Below are 25454 nucleotides of genomic sequence, written 5' to 3'. Positions count from 1 at the left end.
GAACTGCCATTTGGGTTTGTGTCAGAACAGAAGTTGAGAATCCATCCAAATTGCTAGAAATATTCCTTGACTGTTCTGCCTTTTACTGTGCCAATGTTTTAAAAACTTTTTGGTAAATATGAGCACCAGCTACAGTGGTGTAAGCTAGGTTACAAAAGAATGGCCATTTGTATTCAATGCAGACCAAAAAGCAATGGGAACCCATGGGAAAAACAAGGCTATAATAGTGCGAGTGGCAGATTTAGAGTGCCCTGTGTGTGATCGTGATGCAACATTCACAGCAGCACTTGCTTAGGGGAAAAAGTCTCAGTGAAATGTTGAAGACCTAGGATGACAGAAGGAGTTAGGAATTTCGGAGTGGCTGCATGTCTGTAATCATAAAATTGTTTAATCCCCATTTAAGGCTAATTTAATGAGGCCAGGTAATTCAAGGAGTAAGTAATGAGTTACTGAAAATGTTTTCAATCAGTCCAGCTCAGTAGTGGCTGAAGTTACTGTCATTTAATTGTTGGACTTGGCTCATTTCCCACTAGACAGGCACTCAGAAGCAGACACAAGGATCTGTCAAACAGCAGTTCCTCTGAAGAGATTAATAAATATTTAAGCCTGGGGCTTTCAAATGCACCTGCAAGCACTGGGGGTCAATCCTGCCTCCGAAATTCCTCTCTTGGGTGCTTCTGAACATCCGTCCCACCTTCCAGAGCTGCGAGTCTATGAACTCAAGCGTCCTTGCCCAGTCGGGCCTAGGCTGCGCATCACAGCCCGCCACGGAGCTCACTGCCCAGCCTTCCCGTCCCCCACGGGCCACCTTGGCCCCGGCCCACCAGCCGCTGCGCCGCGAGAGGCTACGACTGCCCGCGGCTCTGCTCCAGGCCGGGGCTCGGGGGGCTCGGCGGGGCCGGTAGGGCAACAGGCCAACACCAGCCGAGGGAGAATCCCCGGCCCTCCCCCGCCTCCCCTCACCGGAGGGCGAGCGCCCCACCTGCCGGCGCCCCGCCCCCCCAACTCGGGGGACAGGAGAAACGGAACGGGCCGTGTTCCCCCTACACGCATGCGCGTTGCAGCAGACGGCTCTGCGCAGGCGCACTCCTTCCCCGCCCCCCCCCCCCCCCCCGGTGGGTTGCTCTTGCGCACGCAGCGGGGAGAGGTTTGATCCTGCCCGCATGCCGTCCGCCGCCAGGGTTGGTGGGTAAAGGAAGATGGCGGCCGTGGCTCGCTGCTCTCGGGCTCCCTGCGGCCTCTTGTTGCCAAGGGCAGGTGAGTGTCATCGCCGGCGAAAGGTTGGGGACACGGGGAGTCAGGCTGCCCTGGCGCTCCGTGCCCGAGCCTGTGCGGGGCTGTGCCAGCCGGCTGCCCGCGGGCCTCCTTTCGCTCACCACGGCGCCCTCGGAGTGGAGCTGGGTGGGGGAGCTCGCAGGGCAGCGTCTGAAAAGCAGCTGGCTAAAATAGCTGTTTGCGGCAGAAATGGTCTGTTTTCTGCCTGCCTTCCCTTGAGGGAACTGGGGTTTGTAGCCCAAAGGGCTGCATGGAATTGACTCAGGCTGCTGGGGTAGCTGTAAAGTAGATTGTCTTGCTGGGACTGTCAAAATCTCAGCGATGAAATGCTACGCTTTAGGATAAAAGTTTGCATTCCTTTTACGATTTCTTAGGTGACCTTGACATTTTGGCCATGTTCTGTAAGCATGCTCAGGTACCAAAATTATACTTAAAGCTTCTATTTGGGCCTTTGAAGCCAAAATAGGTCCAATTTCTAGTTGAATTGATTCATGCAGGTTCCTTTGTTGAGTAAAGTGGGAGATGGGAAACAGGATTTGTTGGTTGATAAAGGGGAGGAAGAAATTTAACATACCTTTAACTGGAGCAATGTGTCTTCTAAAGAAAAGATGGTTCTGGTTCACTGCAGGTATTTGAGGTTTAATTCAAATCAGTGTTCATAAACTGCTTCAGATATAGATTGTAAAAGTAAATTCCCAGTGACAGATAGATTCTGGTTAGTGAAGAAGACGAAAACCTACTGTTCTGGGAAAAGAACAGTTGAGCCAGTCTGTGTTACACAGAAGCATGAAGTTTTAAGCAATACTGCTCAGTCTGGAGGTATTAACATGGATTGTGAAAGCTGTATGGCTCTATGAAGTTATGTAGTCTGCAGTTACTAAGTGTTCATTTTGACAGGGCTCCACACGGTATGGAAAGTCCCTTACTGGCTGGGAATCAATGCAAGGATCTCTATAGCCTACTTGGCCTACTTTCTTTGAGTCTCATACAAATCCTTAAAACTCAACTTTTTTTTTTTTTTTTGAAATATGGCAATCATGGGGCTCCTAACCATAGATGTGTTGTTACAGATCTTGAACAGTTATGAAACGAGAAAAAAACGTACACTTCTAAAGATCTTACAGCGTAAGGCAAGCAACAACAGGCGTATACACGTAGGTGGGAGAACACAAGATAGTAATTGGATGTTATTTGTTAGTGTAACAGTTAATGATGTAACACATTGTGAAGAGCCCCTCACCAATAGTCTTTGCAGAAATAATAACAAAAAAGCCACAAAGTAGTTGAAAGACACAGGTAGAATTTTTTTCACATAAACTTTCTTGTCTTTTTTACATAGGTTATTCTGTTTAATGATACTTGTTTCAACAGGTTGCTCACAGTGGACTAAAATCTTGCTAGTTTTACATTTCATATTGTAAAGACTGAAATATTCCTATCTAAAAGTAGTAGTGATAGACAATATCCATATTTACAGAGTTAACACTATTTTGTTCTATTTTTAGTTAAAAAACCTTTAGAAATAGTATGTAAAGAAAGTACTGAAAAGGAGTATGGACCATCAAGCTTTTCCTTTCACCATCTCAGCATACCATGTAGCTTTTTTATACACTTGAAGGAATACTGCTGTTTATAAGGAACCCAGTCATTGTTCTGTGAGTCTGATTTGCCTAAAAAAATAAATTAAATAACAAGACTCTAGTTATTAGAACACTGTAAGAATGAAGGCAACCAGTGGATTCCATTGTCTCCCTCAGTGTTATCCTGTACACTTGCACTTGTACTGAGCTTGGATAATCTCCATTCTCCAGGTACTCATTACATAGCTACAGGCTTTATTCTGTACAGGGTATTCAGTGTACACTCCTAATTTCATTTGCAAGTTTGTTTGGTTATTGTCATTTAAAGCAGTAAATGATAAAAACTCTAAGAGTTTTGAATGTAAAAACCTAGGGTATAGGTGGGCGATATGTTTGTGTAGTCTGTGTCAGATAACTTTGTAAGGGTAGTGTACTAATGTGTTTTAAGATATGCTGTATTGGAAATCTGTTGAAATTACTGTCTTCACCTTCACTGTAATTCCACAGAAGTGTACACAAAGATTTTAGAGGGCAATGTTCAATTGACTAGATAATAGAGAAAGCAGAGAGTGAAGATAAGTGATGAGTTGGCACGTTCCTTAAAATTTCAGTTTGAGGTATTATAAAGTTTAATATATGCTATCTGAGTTTTAAAACTACATGTCAGGTTTTTAGACATTAATTGAATGCCATAGGAATGTGTATTTCTATTAAACTGAGGCAAATCTTCGACAGATGGTATGATTTTTGGTGAGTGGTTTGGTTTTGATTTTTTTTTTTTCTTTTGTGGATGCTTATCATAGAGTGTATTTTCCTTCTTTTTCATTCTCATAGCTAGTCTCAAGGTTTGTGCTTCCGTAATGGAGAGGCCCTGCATATCTGCCACTTTAAGATAGATACCATGCCCAGTTTAACTGTTCCTAAACTTGGACCTGGTTTGTGGGAGAGTTGCTTTTTAGGATGTCATGTATCTCCTTGAAGTTTGCGTAGATATTATCTTATTTTGTCCTGTTTCTAGTTTGAGTGTAGTTTCTAGGGATAGTATATTAATTGGTAAGTACAATTGTGTATATGTGGTTGCTGTATTTAGTTAAGTGGGTGTTAAACTGCCTTTCAGAACAAAATTAGAGATGTGATATCTTATTATTATTCCAATTTGTGGGGTGTGGAGAGAGATAGACAAACTTTTGGATAGAGAAACACCTCCTTCAGGCACGGAAATCTTGCTGGATTTTCTGGTTTGAATTCTGTCAGCTGATCTAACAAAATACAATTTATGTCCAAACATATCCTGTCCTTTTTATCTTAACATCATAGTTGCAATGTCAGTACCACTGTGTAAACATTAATACCTAACCATATTGGGATAAAACATATTCCTTCAGTGTTCAAGTGGGATTTTTTGTTGTTGTTGTTTCCTAATGCATCTATTATTCTGATACCAAATACTAGTTTTGTTTTCATTATGATTCTTGCTACTTAGATGTATATGGGGAAGATGAAACTTAGTTATTCTTATCGAGAAAATGTTTCTGGCCATGACTTATTAAAGGTTGGAAGGTCAGGTATGGGATTTCTGTTATGTCCTCAAACTGGTTTTCCAATGACAGCTCTTACCTGGCTGTTGACAAGAGGAGACTGTAAGCGTAGTGTGTTTATGCACTCTGTATTTCTTCTGTTCCTTTCTTTTTATGAGCCTGGACACATAGAAACGTTAAACATTTCTAATTTAAAAAAATCTCTTACAAGCAGTTTATTTCTTGCTTTTGGCTAACTTGGTTGGAGAGGACATATGTTTCTTCTCTTCAAACTCCCTTTTGGAGTTACCGTGTCAATTTATGTCAGTATCCTAGTGATGTCTGGTTTCTGTGGCTTTCAACTTTTCTTAGCTCCTTGAGTCAAGGAACAGCTTTGAGGCAATATTCTATACACCGTGGATCTGACTCTTTGCATCTCTTAATTTCCCTTCACTCTACAGATATGATATAAGGAGTATTGCTACCTCCTCCAGCATTTGGGTTTACTGTACTTATACTGAGGTTAAAAATCTGGTTAACTCCATCTAGAGCGATTCTGAGGTCTTTGTCTTGCAGTTCTCAGATCTGGGAGTAGGATGTAGATGTACATCCTACATGTAGATGGGACCTGTCTGTAGCAAGTATTCCTTATTTACTTAACCTGTGTGCTTCACCTTATACTTCAAGTACTAGTGCTAGCTGGTTAAGCTTCACTTGCTGTTTTGGAACCAATGACCGTATTGTGCTCCTTTTGTGTCTTAGTTTGTTCTTTGGTTTTTATCCACAGTTCCTTTAAGCCTGCTGTTCTCTGACCTATACAGATGTCTCTGAAATAGCCTGTCAGGAGTCTTGACATGGGAAATTTTGCTGAGGGATATTAGAGAAAATGGATCTGTAATGAAAAAAAACAGCATTAACTATGGTTCGACGAAGCAAACTTTTAGCTTATATCACATACTCTCTCCCATTTTGTGTTGTAGGCCCTGGTATTTCTGTGTTAGCTGCAGCACCATCTGTGTTGCAGCAGCACCGCCAAGTTCATCATGCAGTGATCCCTCATGGAAGAAGTGGACGATCCTCTGTTAGTGGCATCGTGGCCACTGTCTTTGGGGCTACAGGTTTCCTAGGGCGATATGTTGTCAACCATTTAGGTAATGTTCCCAAGGAGTACTAATATTAAAAAAAAAAAAAAAAATATATATATATTTAATGAAACTGTGGGTTTTCTTCAGGTTGCAGAATAATTTAGAAATCTCTGGCATTTTGGCTCTTGAAAGTTTTTTTTGTGTGATACTCTTGTAGCGTTTGGTCTGCTAAAGCAACAGGATGTGACAGTTGGTGAAAAATGTTTTAATCTAGGAAATTTAGAAGCTTTTGAAAATTGTTAAAGTCATTAAAATAAGTCATTCTCCTTCAAGTACTGTTTTTCAGTCTGTAAAATGCAAGTCTGAGGATAGATACAACACGTACCTGATTCTTCTGGTTTTGGCCTTATTAGGACATTTTACTAAAATGTTTGCAGGAATTTGATTAGAATTCTTTAAATTGCTGTTTTGAATTTAAGTTTTAGAAAATAACTCTTGCTTTTTCTTTTTTTTTTTTCCTCCTTCTTTCCATGCAACTTAAAAAATACAAATATCCTTAGATGTGACACATTTTTAGGTATTGTACTATGTTTATAGCACATACTATGATTTTTTTTGTTGTTAACAAGCTTGTATTGTTTGTCTTACAAGCTTCTGTGCTTTGTCTTACATGCTCAAATATTCAAGTATGTCCCTGCTTAAGAATTCCAGTGATGTAGGCTCAGAAACTTACTTCTATGCTACTTTTAGCTTCACAGATAACTATTCAAGATATCTATGTGTGTTTGTTGTGCTTTAACTCCACCAAAAAAAAAGGAAGTTTTGTATATTCAGAAGTTCGTCTACTTAAAGTTATGTAGCAGTTTGAGGTAAGTGAAACCTCTTTTTGAACGCTTAGGTCGCATTGGATCTCAAGTAATCATACCCTATCGCTGTGATCAGTATGACCTCATGTATCTGCGACCAATGGGTGACCTGGGGCAACTTCTCTTCCTCGTAAGTCTTTTGCTTTGGCTTTAGATCAAATATAATACCATTGCTATACAAGGAAGTCTGTTAATCATTCTCAAAGTCAGAACTCCAGCTATTGTTTAGCCTCTAAATGGAAATGGTGTGAAAGAGCTTTCTTTGATTATGCCTCTTTATGCATTATCTCATCTTTTTCCCATTTGATGCTCTGGTTACAGGAGTGGGACAGTAAGGACAAAGACTCTATCCGAAGAGCCGTGGAACACAGCAATGTGGTCATTAACCTTGTTGGAAAGGAATGGGAAACAAAGTAATTTTATTTTATTTTTTTCCTAGATATATAGTTTTGCACCAGGTATTGGACATTGTGGCCATGTTTTACAGCAGGTGTACAGTATGCAGTGACGCTGACGTTATTCTTGGCTTCTGTGAAAAGGCAAAACTGAAATTTTGCATATAAAAATTATTCTGTTTCTTCTAATGGTTAACTGAAGTCCTCATTATGATCTGCTCTAGAAAAGTGCATTCCTTCTATAATTTTCTAGTGTACAGCCTTTGTTCTGTCAGAGGGTTCAATGTGTTGCTTTCATACACCTTACAGATGTTTCAGGGGTGCCTCACTATAGCTGATAGAGGCTCACTAGTTTCTGTGAGCTCGTATTTACATTATTACAGAAGTGGGCTTTCGTCCTGTCACTTTGATGTAGTGATGAATTGTAGCCTGCTAGAATAAGCTATGATAAAGTTCTTCCTGTTCTCTGGTAAATGTTAATAAACAGGAATAGCTAATGGAGAGTCCCTGAGATTATGATTAATAGCATCATTTCTTGATAGAATTTTGGCTTAGACACTATGAGCTGCGTAAGCATTTTTTCAGTAGTAATTTTTTAAAGAGTTAATTTTTTAAATCCCATATTTATTTTCAGTTAAAAATGCCTGTAATGGCCTTGTATTTTTTTTTTTTTGCATGCGATTATGTCCATTTTATTTAAAGCCTTGCGAAGAACTGCCAGACAAAAACCTCATTAGTTGTGTGATTTGCCTTTTTATGGTACATAGTTTTGCTGTCATAGTAGACAGAAACAAATCATAGAATTATAGAATGGTTTGGGTTGGAAGGGACCTTTAGAAGTCATGTAGTCCAACCTCCCTGCAAGAAGCAGGGGCATCTTCCATTAGATCAGGTTTCTCAGAGCCCCATCCAACCCAAACCATGGGTTTGAATGTTTTCAGGGATGGGGCCTCCACCACCTCTCTGGGCAACCTGTTCCAGTGTTCCACCACCCTCATTGTAAAAAAAATTTTCCTGATCTCTAGTCTGAATCTACCTTCTTCTAGTTTAAAACCATTATTCCTTGTCCTGTGACAACAGGCCCTGCTAAAAAGTTTCTCTCCGTCTTTCTTATAAGCCTCCTTTAAGTATTCAAAGGCTGCAGTAAGGTTCCCCCGGAGCCTTCTTTTCTCCAGGCTAAACAACTGCAGCTTTCTCAGTTTGTCCTCACAGGAGAGGTGCTCCAGCTCTCTGATCATCTTTGTGGCACTCCTCTGGACCTGCTCCAACAGGTCCAGGTCTTTCCTGTACTGAGGGCTCCTGGTGGGGTCCCATGAGAGTGGAGTAGAGGGGCAGAATCGCCTCCCTCGACCTGCTGGCATCTTTTGATGCAGCCCAGGATGTGGCTGGCTTTCTGGGGTGCAAGCACACATTGCTGGCTCATATTTAGTTTCTCATCCACCAGCACTCCCAAGCCCTTCTCAGGGCTGCACTCGATCCATTCTCCGCCCCGCCTGCATTTGTGTAGATACCAGTTTCATCCATGTTTACAAGCCTAATATCTCTGTTGCTCTTTTTTTTTTTTGTGAACAGCCATTTGGTGTTCAAATTGTAGAATTAGTAGTCAAATTGTATTAATAGAATAGAATTACTAGTCTCAAATTGTACAGTTGTTTTTCCTGAAGTAGACGCTTGCCAACAGACATACTATTTCAGCTGTTTCTTATCTAGTCAAATAGCATACATAATGTCTGGGAGACAGTTTAACTTCTCATTCACATTTGTAGAGGTACTTTCTTTTTTCTGATAGTCACTTAGTTCTTTGTCCCACTGTTGGAGTCTATAACATAGTTTAAAGCCCACCAGACCAAAATTAACTTTGGTCTTGTGCATCTGACAAGGTTTTTGGTTCTTTTTATATCTTCTTCAGACTTTGGGATGTAGGTAAAAATGTACAAACCAACCTGTCATGATTGTTTTGCACTGTAAGTAAATTATGAATGTAAGAGTTCAAATGCTTATTGCTGTCAAAACAGAAGAAATTTCTTTATGATGTGGGAGGGAGGGAAGAAAAGAAAGTCCGTACAGTTGGCCCAAGGACAATGTAATCTCTCTTTATCTTTCAGATTTGTATTTCATGAGTGCTTCCTCCTTTAAAATTTTTAGACTCATGTAAAAAGTATGATTTATTTAAGAGAGGGTTTCTTTGTTATTGAAAGGAAGTGTAAAGACAACAGCAAAAAGTTTAATTCTAGATAAACTCCCTCCACCAAACTTGTCACCCTGGCCAGTTTCAACAGATTTAAAAGCAGAGGAGTCTTGGTACATGTTAAGGACTTCTGGATGGTAAGAAATTGCCACTATATTGCGCAAATGTTCTTATAATGTATTTTATCTACTGTGTTTGTATGAACGATGGTGCTGAGATAAAATTCTGTGGTCTGTTAAACCATTGTAATTGTCCCAAAGTCTATGAAAAACTTAAGCAGGGGGGAGAAAAAAAAAAGTAAGATTAGAAGTAGACATTAGTCAAAAAAAGTAAAGCCTGCTATTAAATACTTTTCTCCTTGCCTAGTATTAGTGTACAGTCTCATCTGTGTATACTATGTTGTTTGAAAACTCCATAGTTACAGGAGGGATGTTGTTCGTTCTTGTGTGCTTCCAAAATCTATTTTTGTGAGTAGAACAGGAGTGATGGTTCCCAGGATCAGATTAGTTATTGAAGGGTCAAAAATAACTTTTTATTTTTAAGGCTTTCTTTAGACTCCAGTGGGATCTGAAGAGCTGTGGGAGTAGATAAGGACAGAGAGAGAGGCATTTGGACAAGATGTTTGTTATCCAAAGCAAATGGAAAAGATGGAGTGGGGTGCTTACAAGGATGATATAAAGACATGAGAAGCCAATTCTCTCTCTTGTAGTCTTGGGATAGTTGGAAAGAATTTTGGTATTGTTGCCAGCCTATAGTGTCAGTTCTGCTTGGAGACAGAGCTTCTGTATTGTTATTGATCAGATGCCAAACTAGATTACAGTTGAACCCCCTAATTTAGGCCCCTTGAATGCCATAAAGTGAGTGGACTTGTTCTTCTTTCTGCATACTTCTTGAAGTCCCTTACAGCTGCTATGGAATAGTTCTAACTGTTCTGTCAATGTGAAATTTTCCACTTGCATAAGCACCTGTGTGTTCTTTGGTCTATTTTCATCCACTTCCCAATGCCTAGCAATGTGCCCTCACTAAGGCTGCTCAGAATTTTTGAGCTCCTTTGTAGTGTAATTGAGAGCATCAAATAAAGTCAAATTTTGAACATGTGGTGTAAACAGACAACATTGCTCTTATTTAAAGATGTAGAACTTCTCTTGAAAGCTTTTTTTTTTTCCCTTGGGAAGAGTTTTCTGTCTGTCGCAGAGAAGTGGGCAAAAGGATTTTTCATACTGATTTAATCTTAACAGGTAAAAATGCAGACAGTACTATTGCTATAATTCAAGCTTACTGTTGCATTTCCCTTGCCTCTTGTTTTTGTTATATGAAGAGTCCCTCATGAAAGGAGACCTTCTAACAAAGAGCGTCACAACAGGTTTTTTAAATATATTCAAGTAATATGTAATGATTGCTACTGTTTGGTATGCAATTACTATTGATTGCTCTTAAATTAATTTTTTTTTTGCCTTGTTTTAGAAACTTCAGTTTTGAAGATGAATTTGTAAATATTCCTAAAAGTATTGCACAGATAACTAGGGAAGCTGGTGTGGAAACACTCATTCATATCTCTCACCTGAATGCTAGCATGAAGAGTCCTTCCAAATACCTCAGGAATAAAGTAAGTCTGGAATCCTTTTGAATATATTTTCAGAGCGCCTGCTTTTTTATGTTGTTTTTTTTTCTTCTCACCTCCAAGTGGGTCTGTTTGAAGGAAATCAGTGTGTGAATTTACTATGGAATGTTTTCTGCAGCTGAGGAATTTTTGAGTTGCTGTGCTTATTTGAGCTAGAAATCCTTTTAGTATTTCATGTGCCTTGAAGGGAAATAGAATTCATGTTCCTGAAAACTCTTCCTTTCTTCTGTCCTTGAATATCTTTGCATCTAAAATTACTGTCATTAAGAAAGAGGAACTAGTTTTATGATGGTTGGGGGGCCTAACATCTAAGGCTGGAATGACCTAGCAAGGTAGGTAGTTGATACTAAAATGAATGCTGCAAAGACAGATGAGTATCCTGATTACAGACCCTTGAAGTGGGATTGTTACCTGCTCTTGCACAAAAAAAAAAAATTCTAGTTTTGGTACCCTATTATTTTTGTCCTTGTTCGGAGGTATATTTTTCTACTACTGATTTTCTCGGTATAACTATTGGCAGCTATTTTTGTTTTGCTTGAGCTCACTGTACTCTGCCTTGTCTTTTAATATAATTTTTTTTTTTTTTTTTTAAAACCAGGTTTAAAATTTGGTAGCTCTCAGTGTAACAACTCTATAGAATAGTTAGACCTTGCTATATTGGCCAGTCCGACGTGGAAAGCATATAGCTGCCACTGAAATTACTAACTTAAGCAGTTCTTGGAGTGTTCTGATAATGTTGTAGGGGTTATGTAAACCTTCTGTTTTCTTCCAAGTGCTAGTCCGACAAAAGCAAGAGAAGTACTTAGGTTAGACTTCCTCCATTTTGAACTTTGTCACTTTGAGTGTGTGTCACTTCACTAGTGAGACTGTATTGTATCTCAAATAGAAGACATGTTCTTCTACATGTTTATGGGACTTTTGGGATGTTCTGTGCACCCTTTATCTTAGCATAGCATCTTAAAGATCAAATGGCTGAGATGAGGTATAAATAATTTTTGTGCTACTCATGGTGTAATTTCTTTCAGTGCCGTAGTTAGGATGCATTAAGTTCTGAAAAGGCATCCTCTTCTGGTCTGTTCAGAATGGATCTAATTAATGTGTTCATTTTAATTGAATGAAAGGCAGTTGGAGAGAAAGCAGTGAGGGAAGAATTCCCAGATGCTATAATCTTAAAGCCCTCTGAGATGTTTGGGAGAGAGGACCGATTTCTCAACCATTACGCAAGTATGTACTCCTGAAGTAATAAAACCGTGTTTGATTTGTATACCTGTAGAGAACAGAGGGGAAAACGTGATTTGCTTTTGAAAACCAGAAAGGTATGTTTTTATCAGAAATGTACTGTATTTTGTTACCTGAAGATGTGTTATGGGAAACATAATAAATTTTCATCTCATGACTGAATTATTTCTGAATCTGGTTAGATTTCCAATTTTTTTTCTTTTTTTTTTTTTTGAGGGGGGAGATGTACTATTTTTTTTTATTTAGATTGTTCTGAGCTAAGATCTGGTCATTTTAACCCTCAAAGTAGTTTTCCCTGAAAGTAGTTTTTCAAATTGGCAATGCTTGACTGTAAAAATGAACTTGAATTGTTCTGGGCTCAGAAGCAACAGTAATAACTTTAATGTATCACCAACAAAGTTGCTAGACAGGATAGAGTGGAATCTGTTTCTGTCTTATGAAGTTGAGATATCTCTGAACTACTCTAAGTAAACAGTAAATACAACCTTCCCATTGTTGTTGATAAAAAAACCTAAATATGCATTGAAAACAGCACTACTGGAATTGGATGGTAATTCTTCCCAATTCTGTCTTTTTTAAGTTAAGTCAGCGTTCAGAAGAGATCCATGGTCAGTGTAGTGCAAAATGTATTGGTTATTTGCTTACTGAAAGGATTCATACATTTTATTCTCAAGTTACATATGTGTCTTTCTGTCAGACATGCGCTGGTTTGGTGGAGTGCCTCTGATTTCTCTGGGAAAAAAAACAGTGAAGCAACCAGTATATGTAAGTTTTCAATAAAACAAGACAATCCCAAGTCCTCTGTGTGTGTGTGTTTATGTATTGTGGTTTTTTTTCTCTTCCCCTGTAAATCACTTTTGAAAGAGAGGCATGTGCATGCATTCCTATTTTCTGTTGGTAATTGTCTGAATTTGTTTCTCACAGGTGGTTGATGTAGCAAAGGCAATTATTAATGCAATTAAGGATCCTGATGCTAAAGGAAAAACATACGCCTTGGCTGGGTAGGTTACTTTTCTGATTCTAATTAACTGAAGTACTTCTTTTTGGTGTCATTTTTTTGGCATGCTGCAGAGTACATTTAATTTCTCCATCCGTGCACACAGTTGAGCTGCAATAAATTCCACCTCCTTTTTGGGAGGAAAAATGACTCAAGCTGTTATTGTGAGTACTCTGAAAATCCTAGTTTGGGCTCCATTGCATTTAATATTATGTATGTGCACACAAAGAAATAGGCAGTCTTGGGAAACATGCTAGACACCACGATTTGGAGAAGACTCTGCTAAATCTGTGTGGAAACCACCTGGAATTAGAATGGATAGAGACAGTGAATCTCTTGGAGTATTTTGTGTACAAAAGCTCCAATTCAGAATAGGTCGTTAGCATTAAGAATAAACAACGTGGCAAATGCCAAGGTAATGGAGTCCGTGTTCTGATACTGTAATGTAGCACTGGAACTGTTCTTCATCCAATATATGTGGGGAAAGGAACATCAGATTCATTGATAAAGAAAACAGTTGCTAATTAGTCAGATACAAATAATGCTGAACAGCTCTCTTTTTTTCTATTGCACATGTATCTGTTTTCCCCCCTTATACACTGAAAATACACATCGTATTTGAATTTTGCAAAAGACTTATCTGAGATTACATGGGTTTTGCTATGTTTGTTTTGTGATGCTGTTGCAATGACAGCTCTTTATTCCCATCGTGCAGAGATCCTTGATAGTTTGTCTTTTACTCATCTGATGTCACTGTCACTTTCTTCAGTGCCGTAACTGAGCTTTTGAGGAAGATGTTGATGATGATCCTGGCAGCTAGGCTAGGTGTGCAGTATGCTGGTGTTCTGGAAAAGGCAGCAAGCAGGTCTTCAATTTACATACTGAACATACTGAAGAGCTTCTGCTCAAAAACTAGTAAAATAAGAGAAAGGAGCTAACAATAGTCTGCAAGGACTACTAACAGCAACAATAAGGTTATTAAGTAACTTGAAGTTGCTTTCAAGTCACTGGGATGGTGTGAAATGTCAGACTAAAGAATAAGTGGAAACAAACGCTAGACAGCCATTCAAAACCACTTTTTTATCAAAGATAATAGATACGTAGGTGTCAGATGGACACAAATAATGCAAAACCTGAAAATGTGATGAAATTAACCCTTTGAGTGACTATTTTATCTCTTGGGGGCAGACTTGATGATGGCTCAATACATATCCAAAGCCGCCTGCTGCAGAAGGAAGGAGAGGTGCCTGTTTCTATGTTCATTGCTGTCTCAATATAAGCAATTGCTCCAACTGCAGGATAAATTCAGAATTGCACACTAAGTAGAACACTATTTGCAGCCAAATAGAAGAAGAATTGGGTAAACTTTGAATGTATTCTTACAGTTTCAAAGTCTCATTTTTTGGCAATTTACAGAAGGCCAGGAGTTCAGTGCCCAGGTTTCAGAAGCAGGAATTCAAGCAAGGATGCCAGGCTCTCACTGCAAGGAATACAGTTTCAGGCACATGACAGTGACTGAAAAGACTTTGAATAAATGATGGTCTAAACCAAAGATCCAAATCAGTTGTTGGAAAAAAAAAAAGAATTCTGTATCATAACCCTTGACTAAAGTTGTGTGAGGCACTTTTTAAATTTTTTGAAAAGGAGTTACCACTTTGAGTTTAAAATACTAATTTTGTAAAAGAGCATTCTATTTCTGCAATTTCTGTGTGTTTTTTTTTTTGTTTGTTTTCTTTTTTTTGTTTGTTTGTTTTTTGTTTCTCCCTCCTACTATATGGTGGAGTAGAGTTTTAACTATGACAGCTAGTGGTGTCACTGCTGTTTCTGAAAGACTGAAGATTTGCTGTGCTTTTTAACCTGTTCCACTCTTTCCCCATGGCATTGGTTTTGCTTCATCCACTCGTTAAATCTTCGGTCTTGAATGCTAATGCTCTCTGGAGCTTGCTGTCTGCTAGTATTGTGGTTCAAGTAATGACACTTCAATGTGATTGTATTCTTGGTGAAGTTGTATTGTTAATGTTTGATAATTTGTAAAGGAACAAACAGTATTTATCTCTATTCACTAATTTTTAAGTTTGGCTATACTATACATCCTTAAATGGTTCTTATATATCAGGATAAAAGTGAAATTGGCTTTACTACCTCTGGATAGACCTAAGAATGTTGAAGTGTAAGGGCAAAAAATTTGGTAAAAAAAATGCTAATAACTAATGAAAACAAAGTTTGTTTTTTTTTTCTTTTCTCAGCTGAATAAGTGAATGTAAGCACTTTTTGCTATATTTCTCTTGTAAGTTCTATTAACAGAAGAAAATTTTATATCTTGTTTTTGATAGTAGTCCTTTAGTGTAACTTCATAAATGCAGATGTCTCAAATTTTATAATCCAGCCACCTGGATGAAGGTGATAAGGAGTTTAGAGTGTTGAGTTCTTTTCAATTCTCCCAAATATACTGACCTACTTTACAATATATCCATTAGAAAGGCTTGCCATAATTTTCTTTTACAGACCTTGATATATTTGAGATCTTTGTATCATAGTCTTGGATTTTTGGACTGTATGAAGTTTTGCATACTTAGACAGTCTTACTCTAGAATGGTTTCATTTTTGTGGGGGTTTAGATTCCAACAGTAATAAAATGTCTCCTATTTAAAAAAAAAAAAAACAAAAAAAACCCAAAAAAAAAACAACCCAAGGAAGACTGAAGATGAAAAAAACCCCTACGAAGTCTTATTTTTAGGAGGCCCTTACCTGGGCAGCAGTCAGTCTCAAGATGATTGTCACTTCACTGATGTCTCTGCCTTAGCTGAAAAGTATAGCAAAACTTCAGGAGACACACAGTTAGTGTGTTCATTGCTGCTCTGATCATGATCAGCAGGATGTACTTTTGAAGGTTGAAACACCAAGTGACACACTAGTACTCAGCAGTCTGCTCTGGTGTGTTGTCATGAAGATTTTCAGAATGTTTTGGGATACCAGCAAGTTGCCTTGAAAGCTAAGGGAGATAACCTGTTTCACACTGAGCCATCTATAGAGTATTAAAATGCTAAGGCAAAGTCTGAACAAGAAAGGAGTAGGAACTCCCAGTGGTGTATGTGTTTCTCTTAAACTACTCTGGGTGTGCAGGACACTGGCTGCTTCGTTCCCTCAATTTTGAGAGGGGGAATGCATGATTTTGGGGGAATTTATCTTAGTTTCTTCCTCTTGCTTTTGAAGGTAAGAGTATGTACTTCATAGAGCAAAGGCAAGTGAGTCAATTTCCTTGCAGCTATTTGCTACCAAAGATGGGATGTCTTGTTAACAAACCTTTCTTAATTTTACCATTTGCTTTCTGGCTTCCTTCTGTTACAGACTACCAAGTGGGCTTTTACAAATTCAGTCCTGCCCCAGTGCTAAAAATGTTGTATTCAGAATTTGAGTCAGTAGTTATCATAAAATCATAGAATAGTTTGGGTTGGAAGGGACCTTTAAAGGTCATCTAATTCAACAGCACGTAACACGATGATCAAATGATTTTGCCATTTGTGAGCTACACTGTTACTATCGCTGGTGTCAGATGATATGTTTTTCTAACTTAATCCATATTTATTTCAAACAGTAGAGAATCTTGAAAGCCAAAATTAAAAAAATTGTTCCTTTCTTGTGAGGAAAATAACAAATCCAGCAGGTCATTTAGACTGAAGAAAACAGGCCCTTGATGTGCTTGGGGGTGGAGAGCTTTAAAATTTTTATGTCTTGCTGCAGATATTTAAGTATACCTAACTTGCCTGTAATGTTTGTTGCTTTTTCTTTCAGACCTAACCGATATCTCCTGTATGACATGGTAGAATACATCTTCGCAGTTTCCTTTCGAACCTTTTTTTCCTATCCGCTTCCGCGTCCCCTCTACCAGTAAGTGGGACTCTTCCTTTGCTAAGAACTTGGGATTCACCAGGGGGCACAGAAGCATGAATAACTGTTGCATCGGTATTTTAATAGTGCAAATTGTTATTTAACGTGGTAGGATTGGAGAAGGTGGCTTTCCCTAGGTACTCCTTAGCTAGCTTTGAGTCTTCTGATCAGGCACGGGCCTGCGTTTGATGAGTTAGTGTATGAAAAGTGTACCTGTAATAAACTTAACGTAACTGTTTATTCCAGAGTCATTGAATGACTTTACTGAGTCAGGAGGTAGCAAAAGATCCTAAGTAGAGACAATCGGTGGCAAACTAAACAAACTTTTAATAGTGCCACAGGGAAAATCTGTGTATGTGTTGCTGACTGTAGGCCCTGAGAGATTTTTCTGTGGCAACGTAAGGTATTGCTACTGTCAGCTGTCCTTCCAGTCTGATGAGTACTGTCACCTTGGAAGCAGAGTTGGGATAAGGGTGGTTATGGGTATTGATTGACTTTCTAGTTCAGTCCTTTGTATTGATTTGAGACAGTGTTGGAGATAAGTTTGTATTGAGATGTTGGCCTGGGAATTTGAGCAGAACAGTTGCGAGCATGTATCTCTTTGTGATATGAGGACAGTAACATCTCTTAGGAGATAGTAATAAATGAGGAGGTAATAAGAGAAAGGAAAGCATCACTTCCATTGACTGCAGTGGATAGACTGCAAAGGCTCTGTATGCACTGAGCTGCTTCTGTAGCTGTACGTTTTGTCCTCAGGGGGCACTGAGGATAGAATATGATTTGCTGAATTGCAGCTACTGAGTAATACTACATAAAAAAGTGCAGTATAAATCTGAAGTTACCCTTAGCATAGTTGAAATGTGTTAATGTTTGGGGTGCTGGTCCTCCTCAATTTTAGTACAATGCAAACTAATAAGCTAAAAAAGTCACAAATGCTAGAAACCTCCTACCAATCTGCTGATGGGGCTCAACATTGGATTCACATAACTGATTATGAATAATGCTAGAACAGCATCTTAAGCTGTTGTGGCTGTTTCTGAATTGGTTGTAGAGACATCAGGTTAACATGGCTCAGCTGACACAGAGCAACTTGCTGAAAAGTAGCTATGTGAGTGCTTATTAGTTTCTTTATGGGCTAAACTAAATGGTATTTCATATTTTTGAGAAAAGAGTGCATCTAAAAGGCAGATAAGCCTAGTTCTGTTTATGTGCCATAACTTAGTAACACCCTAGTCTGCCAGGGGAGTGCTTGAGTAGGAGATTCGAAGAGCAGGTACGGGATCATCTGAGGAACTTAAAGGTGCACAAGTCCATGGGACCTGATGAGATCCATCCGCGGGTCCTGAGGGAACTGGCGGATGAAGTTGCCAAGCCACTGGCCATCATATTTGAGAAATCGTGGCAGTCTGGTGAGGTCCCTGATGACTGGAAGAGAGGGAACGTAACACCAATTTTTAAAAAGGGAAATAAGGAAGACCCGGGTAACTAGACGCTGGTCAGCCTCACCTCTTTGCCTGGCAAGGTCAGGGAGCAGATTCTCCTGGAAACCATGCTAAGGCACATGGAGAGCAAGGAGATGGTTGGTGACGGCCAACATGGCTTCACCAAGGGCAGATTGTGCCTGACCAATTTGGTGGCCTTCTATGATGGGGTGACAGCATTGGTGGACAAGGGATGAGCAACGGATATCGTCTACCTGGACTTGTGCAAAGCTTTTGACACTGTCCCACACGACATCCTTCTCTCCAAACTAGAGAGACATGGGTTTGATGGACGGATGACTCGGTGGATAAGGAGTTGGCAGGATGGCCGCACTCAGAGAGTGGTGGTTAACGGCTCGATGTCCAAGTAGAGACCGGTCATGAGTGGCGTCCCTCAAGGGTCCATGCTGGGCCCGGCCCTGTTCAACATCTTTGTCGGCGACATGGACAGTGGGATAGAGTGCACCCTCAGCAAGTTCGCCGACGACACCAAGTTGTGTGATTGACACGCTGGAAGGGAGGGATGCCATCCAGAGGGACCTTGACAGGCTGGAGAGGTGGGCCCGTGCCAACCTCATGAAGTTCAACCAGGCCAAGTGCAAGGTCCTGCACCTGGGTCATGGCAATCCCAGGCACAAATACAGGCTGGGCGGGGAATGAATTGAGAGCAGCCCTGAGGAGAAGGACTTGGGAGTGCTGGTGGACGAGAAGCTCAACATGAACAGGCAATGCACCCTTGCGGCCCAGAAGGCCAACCGCATCCTGGGCTGCATCAAGAGAAGCGTGGCCAGCAGGTCGAGGGAGGTGATTCTCCCCCTCTACTCTGCCCTGGTGAGACCCCACCTGGAGTACTGTGTCCAGTTCTGGAGCCCCCAACACAAGAAGGACATGGACCAGTTGGAGAAGGTCCAGAGGAGGGCCACAAAGATGATAAAAGGGCTGGAGCACCTCTCTTATGAGGACAGACTGAGAGAGTTGGGGCTGTTCAGCCTGGAGAAGAGAAGGCTCTGGGGAGACCTGATAGCAGTCTTCCAGTACCTCAAGGGGGCCTACAAGAAAGATGGGGAGAGACTGTTCAGTAGGGCCTGTTGCGATAGGACAGGGAGTCATGGTTTTAAAATAGAGGGGTGTAGATTTAGATTAGATATTAGGAAAAAATTTTTTACACTGAGGGTTGTAGAACACTGGAACAGGTTTCCCAGAGAGGTGGTGGAGGCCCCATCCCTGGGAACGTTCAAGGCCAGGTTGGATGAGGCTCTGAGCAACCTGATCTCGTTGGGGATGTCCCTGCTCCTTGCAGGGGAGTTGGACTAGATGACCTCTGAAGGTCCCTTCCAACCCTAACCATTCTATGATTCTATGATTCTACCTTGAATACTCTTTGTTCTGAGACACTGAGCAAGAGCTGCAGTGTTATTTTCTCTTCTCTGCCAGACTTTCTTTTTTTTCAAGGGAAACTTCATTTCTGGTAACTGCAAGTGTTCTAATCCTCATTGTTTTTAAAGATGCAGATTGATCCAGATTCCATCATCTTGTTTGTATGGCTGTTAAATCATGTAGTTGTCAGTAAGCATGTTTTCTCGTGGAGGCATTGAATCAAACTTTGTGACTAATTGGATTACTGCCTGCACAACTAGGGAGCAGAGTTTGGAGGAAAGGCAGGGGCAAGACTGAACCCTCTGGTGTGTGGGGAATTGCATGTGGAGGCTTACATTCCTCACCCACTAACACTCATTTGTACTTCTAGATATCTGCTCCTCCATTCCCTTCCAAAGTAAAAGAATAGGAGATCAAATAATTCAGTAGTAAATAGTTAAGTTATCAGGAACACAGCTAAGAACTTGCTGCCAGGCACGTTTACTGCTTTAATAAATTCAGAGCTTGCAAGAACAGCTACAGAACAAGCTCTTGTTCACTGTCTATTAGTGTGGAATATTTTTACCAGTTCTCGTTTTCTTCTGTGCATCTGGATAATGACTATACTTTTGCAATACTCTCTGATTACAGTTTAGTTGCAAGATTCTTTGAGATGAGTCCATTTGAACCATGGTTAACACGAGACAAAGTGGATCGGGTAAGTGTAAGATAACCCACAAATTATTACTGGGAGATGTTTCATTGTGTATTTGTAACTGCCACTTGTAGTTTTGCATTCAAGGAGTGCTGAAATGTGTGGACATCATGTGATAATAGTATTTCAGTCAGTTTAGTTGCTAGAATTTGATTATAAAGAATTTCAGACTGGTTTGGTACTAAGAAAATTTAAATCTTTAAAGGTGTCCTTAACCTTCTTCAGAAATGTTTATGGTTCCTGCCATACAATTGCTACAGCTGCTGTTCTGCAATCTGGCTCTTAACTTATTTGTCTGGACGTGTTACAGTGCCAAGGGAATACGTTGTCAAAACAGTCTGGAGAGTCCTCTGGTATAGTCTTACAAAGGACTTAGGAAAAGAGACTAACAGGATTCTTTTTTAAAAAGGCATCATTATGATGCCAGTAGCATTGGTGGAGGAAGGATAGTTAACATATTTCTCTAAATATGTTTTAAAGAGTGATTGATACAGTTGATAAGTGGGTTACGTAGCAAGAAGTAACGTGATGGGGGCGGGGAAAGGGCCCAACCTTTTTAAGTGTTAAAAGTGGTCAAGGCTACATGCTTCACTGTGCCCCTGCCCCCCTCCCCCAAAAGAGATGCTGTTGAAAGTAGCAAAGTCAAAGGAGAGATTTGATCTACAATGTTCAGGTAACTGATGGGGGGGGGAGGCTCTCCCCTTTTAGGTAACTAGTGACTTTTTTTACCTCTAGATGCATGAAAATCACTTACACCATCCAGATAATGGCATTTTTAACAACTCAGGTTGAACTGACAGCACTGGATACAGCCCAAATTCTTGCTTAATGTTAGAGTGCATTTCTGGTGAACATGTTGCAACTTCATGTTTGTTCCTAACTTCTCAGAGAGTTTAAGTGGGAGTGGAGAAATAACTTGCAAAAAAGCAACTGCAAGTCAAGAAAAAGTAGCGATTTACCAAGTATTAATTTAAAAACTGTTGGTGTATATGTAGGTTAGCAAAGATTGTCATGTACTCTGATAGACTCTAAGCTTGCTACTATCTAAGATTTTTGCAGAGTTGGAGTTTTAATGCCATTTTTTTAATGATGCAGTATCAATAGCCTATTTTGACCTGATTGTCTCAAAATTAATTTGAGACAGGGTACTACTGTGAATCTGTGAGAACTAGGCCCTAATAGCTGTAACCAATTAATTTCTATGTTTACATTTATCCATCTGTATAAAATAAACCGGTTTCTTATTCCTATTCTGTTTGGAAATAATTGTGAAAAACTACGGATAGTGGTGTAATAAAGGACTTAAGCTTATTCATGGTCTAATGCAGAGCATTTTTTTTCCCAAACCACTGACTTATTCCCCCATATAGAGATGGTTGGCTTTGTAGTCTATTGGCTGTATTAACCCAGGATACAGATGTAACATCTCCTGCAAACCTTACTTCTAGCTGCCTTTGTAGTTTATAGAGTTACATTGCATAAAATGAGCCTGCACCAAATCACTGAAACTAGTGCAATTCAGCTATAGCATGGCTAGTGTAAGAAGGAGTTTCTCATGTCACTTCTGTGTCTGATTGTTCCTCTTTCCCAGCTTTTCATCCTTAAGTAATCTACATAAAACTAGATGTGGTTGCCTTAAACTTCTAAAGGAATAATAGCATAAGAGAAATCCACGTTTTCTAAGATATAGGTAATATGTGTTGCAAATATGGTAATAGAATTAAATATTCTGTACAAGACCTTGTTGTAAGCTACGAACAGAGATAATTCAACATGCATTTTCTTGACAAAGCAGAATGTATATAGTTGTGGTTCAAATATACAAGTTTGGCCAAATTTGGTGGTTGCAATGCAGTGATCTTCCTGATAAGGTATACCTGATGGAGGAAAAATAAATAGACTTTCTGCATGTCTCACTGCTATTTATTCCTGAATCTAAATCTGAAGCCTGAAGGACTTTTTACCAGATGCAGAACATCTGTATCTCCTGTTGAAGTACACAAGCTACTCAATACCTTGTCTAATTACACCATAGTTCTGTAGTGCCACATTGAATCTTTTCCTCTTCCCAAGAGAAAACACTGAGCCAAAATTATGGTCAAGGAACTGGAACTGACACACAATTGGCTGAGTCCACATTTGTGTTGGAATAGGTCTTCAGATCTAGTACAAGATGCAGCAGTGTATTGTATTGCAGCATTCTTTCTTATATCAGCAGCCTTGAAATTGTAGTAGAATCTCTCAAGAGCTGCCATTTATAAAAAATTGTTTTGAGAAATACTCAGTTGTTTCTAGTACTATGGATTTATGCTAGTTTGTTTGTAAAAGAGAAGAGGTGACCTCAAGTGTAAGTACACAATACTTTTTTTTAGTATGTTAATGATTGCATTGGGTGTAATGCTGTTCATTCTGTCAAGTAAATTTCCTCTCTCTCTTCTTTTTAATTTCCCCTCCTTTTTAAAGTTTCACACAACAGACATGAAATTTCCTGATCTTCCTGGTTTGGAAGACCTCGGTATTCAACCAACATCTTTAGAACAGAAAGCAATTGAAGTTCTGCGCCGTCACCGCCGATTCCGCTGGTTGGATGCTGAGCTGGAAGAAGCAAAACCACCTAAGACACATCCCATATAACAGTTGATAAGGTGGTTATTTAATGCTTCTTCAGCTGCCTTTGTATGAACCCATTTGTTTGGAGAACTGTGTATATACTGAATAAAATACATTAATCATATGAACTCTTTATTTTACAAGTGTTGTCTTTTCAATTATGGAAGACTGTCATTAAAAAGGAATTTTTCTCTTTAAAAGGTCATGAAAGCAAATTACATATTATTGCTTAGCTGGTGAGCATTAAAATACTTTGAAGGTTGGGACTAGAGGGAATGTGTCTTAACACTAGTTAGTTTCTCCCTTGGCTGTCAAAGCAAGCATATTGCTGAGCTCAGGTGATTTGAAGAACGTTGCAATTCAGGACTATGTCGCTTAGAACATGTCCTTTTCTGTAGCAATTGCTGATACTGCCACCTATTCAGATTATGAGATCTCAGATAAAGCCTTGTTTTTAAGTTCTTGGCTTTTCTGAGCTTTGTTTTCTGCCTTGAGCACAACTGTTATAGAAAATCCCAACCAAAATGGCACAAGCTTTTTTTAAGGTCAAGGAGCATCATTCAGACATGTAAACAAGCTACTACGTGTCATCTGATCTCTTGTGATAATTATGTGTGCTGTGGCTCATAGACATGAGGAAATGTGTCATTTCTTCCATTTTTAAATGAGAAAATCTAGTTATTTTTAGAAGCTCAAAGCTTTCCTGTTCTGGGACATCGTCTTTCTTTTGGCAAGAGAGAGAAGCTTTGCTTCAGGATTAAATATTTTCAGTCATTTTAAGACTAAAGAAAGATCCCTGCCTAAATTTGATCAAAAATTGTGCTTTCTGTTTCCATATCCAAAGAGTTGCTGGAGGTTTGTGGTTAAATTTTGGCAGGGTCATTGTTTGCTAGGGTGCAGCTCAGAGCTGAGTAAGCCTGTGCAACAGAACTGAGAGCAGAGATTTAGATGTTCTATATGCTGTGCAGTGTTCTGGTAGCTTCAAGGTATGAAAGAAGACATTTCTTGAATCAAGGAGTGAGCTGCTAGTTCTGGGAGCAGGACAAATCACATTAGCTAGGATCAGTTGAGACTGATGGGGAAACTAGTTCTAAACTGGGGCTGAGACGGGATAAAATGAGCGACAGACCATTTTGTGGTTTTGCCTCCAAGCTTCTTACTTGCCTTTGTTGGATGTGAAATTGGAGAGAAGGAACTGGGACAAGTTGGACATATGCATATCAAAGGTAGAAGGAGGGGAAAGCTGAAGTGGAGAATGGGATGGGATAGGTGATGAAAAAGTACAAGTAGGAAAGAGAACAGAGCGATTGAAAAGAACAAAAAGGTCAAGTTTAGGGAAAGTACAGAAGTCTCTTGATTAAATCACACTGATTGCTGGAGCCAAAGATCAGACTCTCACTATTTCTGTATTATTGCCAAACTACTGTGAATCTCCTGGGCAAAGTGTTTCTTAATTTCAACAGCTTCCACATTTGCTCTTCCACATAAAACCTGCTACTGCTAATGTTTACTCTGATGAGAAGAGGTAAGCTCTTGTGGTAATATGAGTTTTGATCCTGCCTTCTATGTACTCAGTTGGGCTCTCACGGATTGTTTATTTTTCTTTTAATAACATAAGTTCAGTTGTTTTAAAATAAATCTGCCAATTGAAACATTCAAAAGCTAGGAAGTGAAGTGCATATTGTTATTTTTCTGACTGCAAGCTTTTTTTTTCTGTAAGACTCTTAACTGTAAATAATTAGCCTCATTAGTGTTCATTTAATATGTGTGGCTCCAATCTTGATTTACTGCATTTTATTCACAGTCTGCTGTGAAAATGGTAGTATTTCTGAACTGTTTCGCAAGTGCCACATAGAGTACAGAGATACGCAATTATCGTGATAGTCCTGTATGGCTAGCAAGCAGTTTCCATTTTCAGATGGCAAGCTGAGCCAGAAAAAAAACCTGTCAAAACTAATGCTGTAATTTTTATTTTTATTTTTATTTTTATTTTTATTTTTTTTCTATTCAAAGCACAACTTTTCCCGTTGCTTCAGTTCCACCACAGACCACTCCTGCAGGATCTTAATTCAGTTAGCCATTTCATGGAGAACATGATGCAGATGATGAATATCTATGAAAAGTTTGCTTTAAATAGCCTACTCCACATCAGATGGGGATACTGATGAAACAGAGCATCATATTAGTGCTGAGCTGCTGCTGCTAAAAGTTTTATTTTCCACAATACTTTGCCTTACATAGCATTTCTGCTTCCCACCTTATAGAAACTACAGTGTGATTTATCATTATTTGTCCTTCCAAAGCAATTTCTGTAGGAGTCTTCAGTGTTTGGGTTTTTTTAAAGTCACTTATTTTGTAATACGGTCCAGAATGCAAATATTACTAAAATTCAACTTCATCTGTGATTTTTATCCCTACTCATTTGTCAATGAGAAAGTCTTTCTTCTTATCTTACCCCTAGTTTCTCAAGTACTTCTGTTTAAGGCCTTTGTGAAGGTCGTCGCTCAAAGCGGTATGGAGAGGGAAACAGGGAGCTGTTGTTTTCCGCCCTCCCCACGAGAGGTCACTGGCAGAGCAGAAAGTAGTAGTGGTCTTTAGGCACGCTGGGTACTTCCACTTTTTGCAGCCTGTCTTTTGCTCA

The 25454-nt window shown here is 39.5% G+C and overlaps 1 protein-coding gene across 1 annotated transcript; it reads left to right on the top strand.

Moving 5' to 3' along the window:
• The first annotated feature begins 1128 nt into the window (after positions 1-1128).
• On the top strand, positions 1129-22941 carry NDUFA9 (NADH:ubiquinone oxidoreductase subunit A9). Its single transcript, XM_086758407.1, has 11 exons — positions 1129-1257; positions 5353-5523; positions 6356-6453; positions 6645-6736; positions 10371-10512; positions 11649-11751; positions 12464-12531; positions 12691-12767; positions 16556-16651; positions 20140-20206; positions 22667-22941. Exons 1-11 carry the CDS (start codon positions 1200-1202, stop codon positions 22835-22837), a joined length of 1143 nt encoding a protein of 380 aa, XP_086614533.1. The 5' UTR covers positions 1129-1199; the 3' UTR covers positions 22838-22941.
• Positions 22942-25454: the final 2513 nt, after the last annotated feature.

Source organism: Chlamydotis macqueenii, chromosome 1 (assembly GCF_036417535.1).
Source record: "Chlamydotis macqueenii isolate bChlMac1 chromosome 1, bChlMac1.mat, whole genome shotgun sequence".
Classification (NCBI taxonomy): domain Eukaryota; kingdom Metazoa; phylum Chordata; class Aves; order Otidiformes; family Otididae; genus Chlamydotis; species Chlamydotis macqueenii.
The sequence above is the reverse complement of the archived record's forward strand: the minus strand, read 5'-3'. Positions and strand labels throughout refer to the sequence as shown.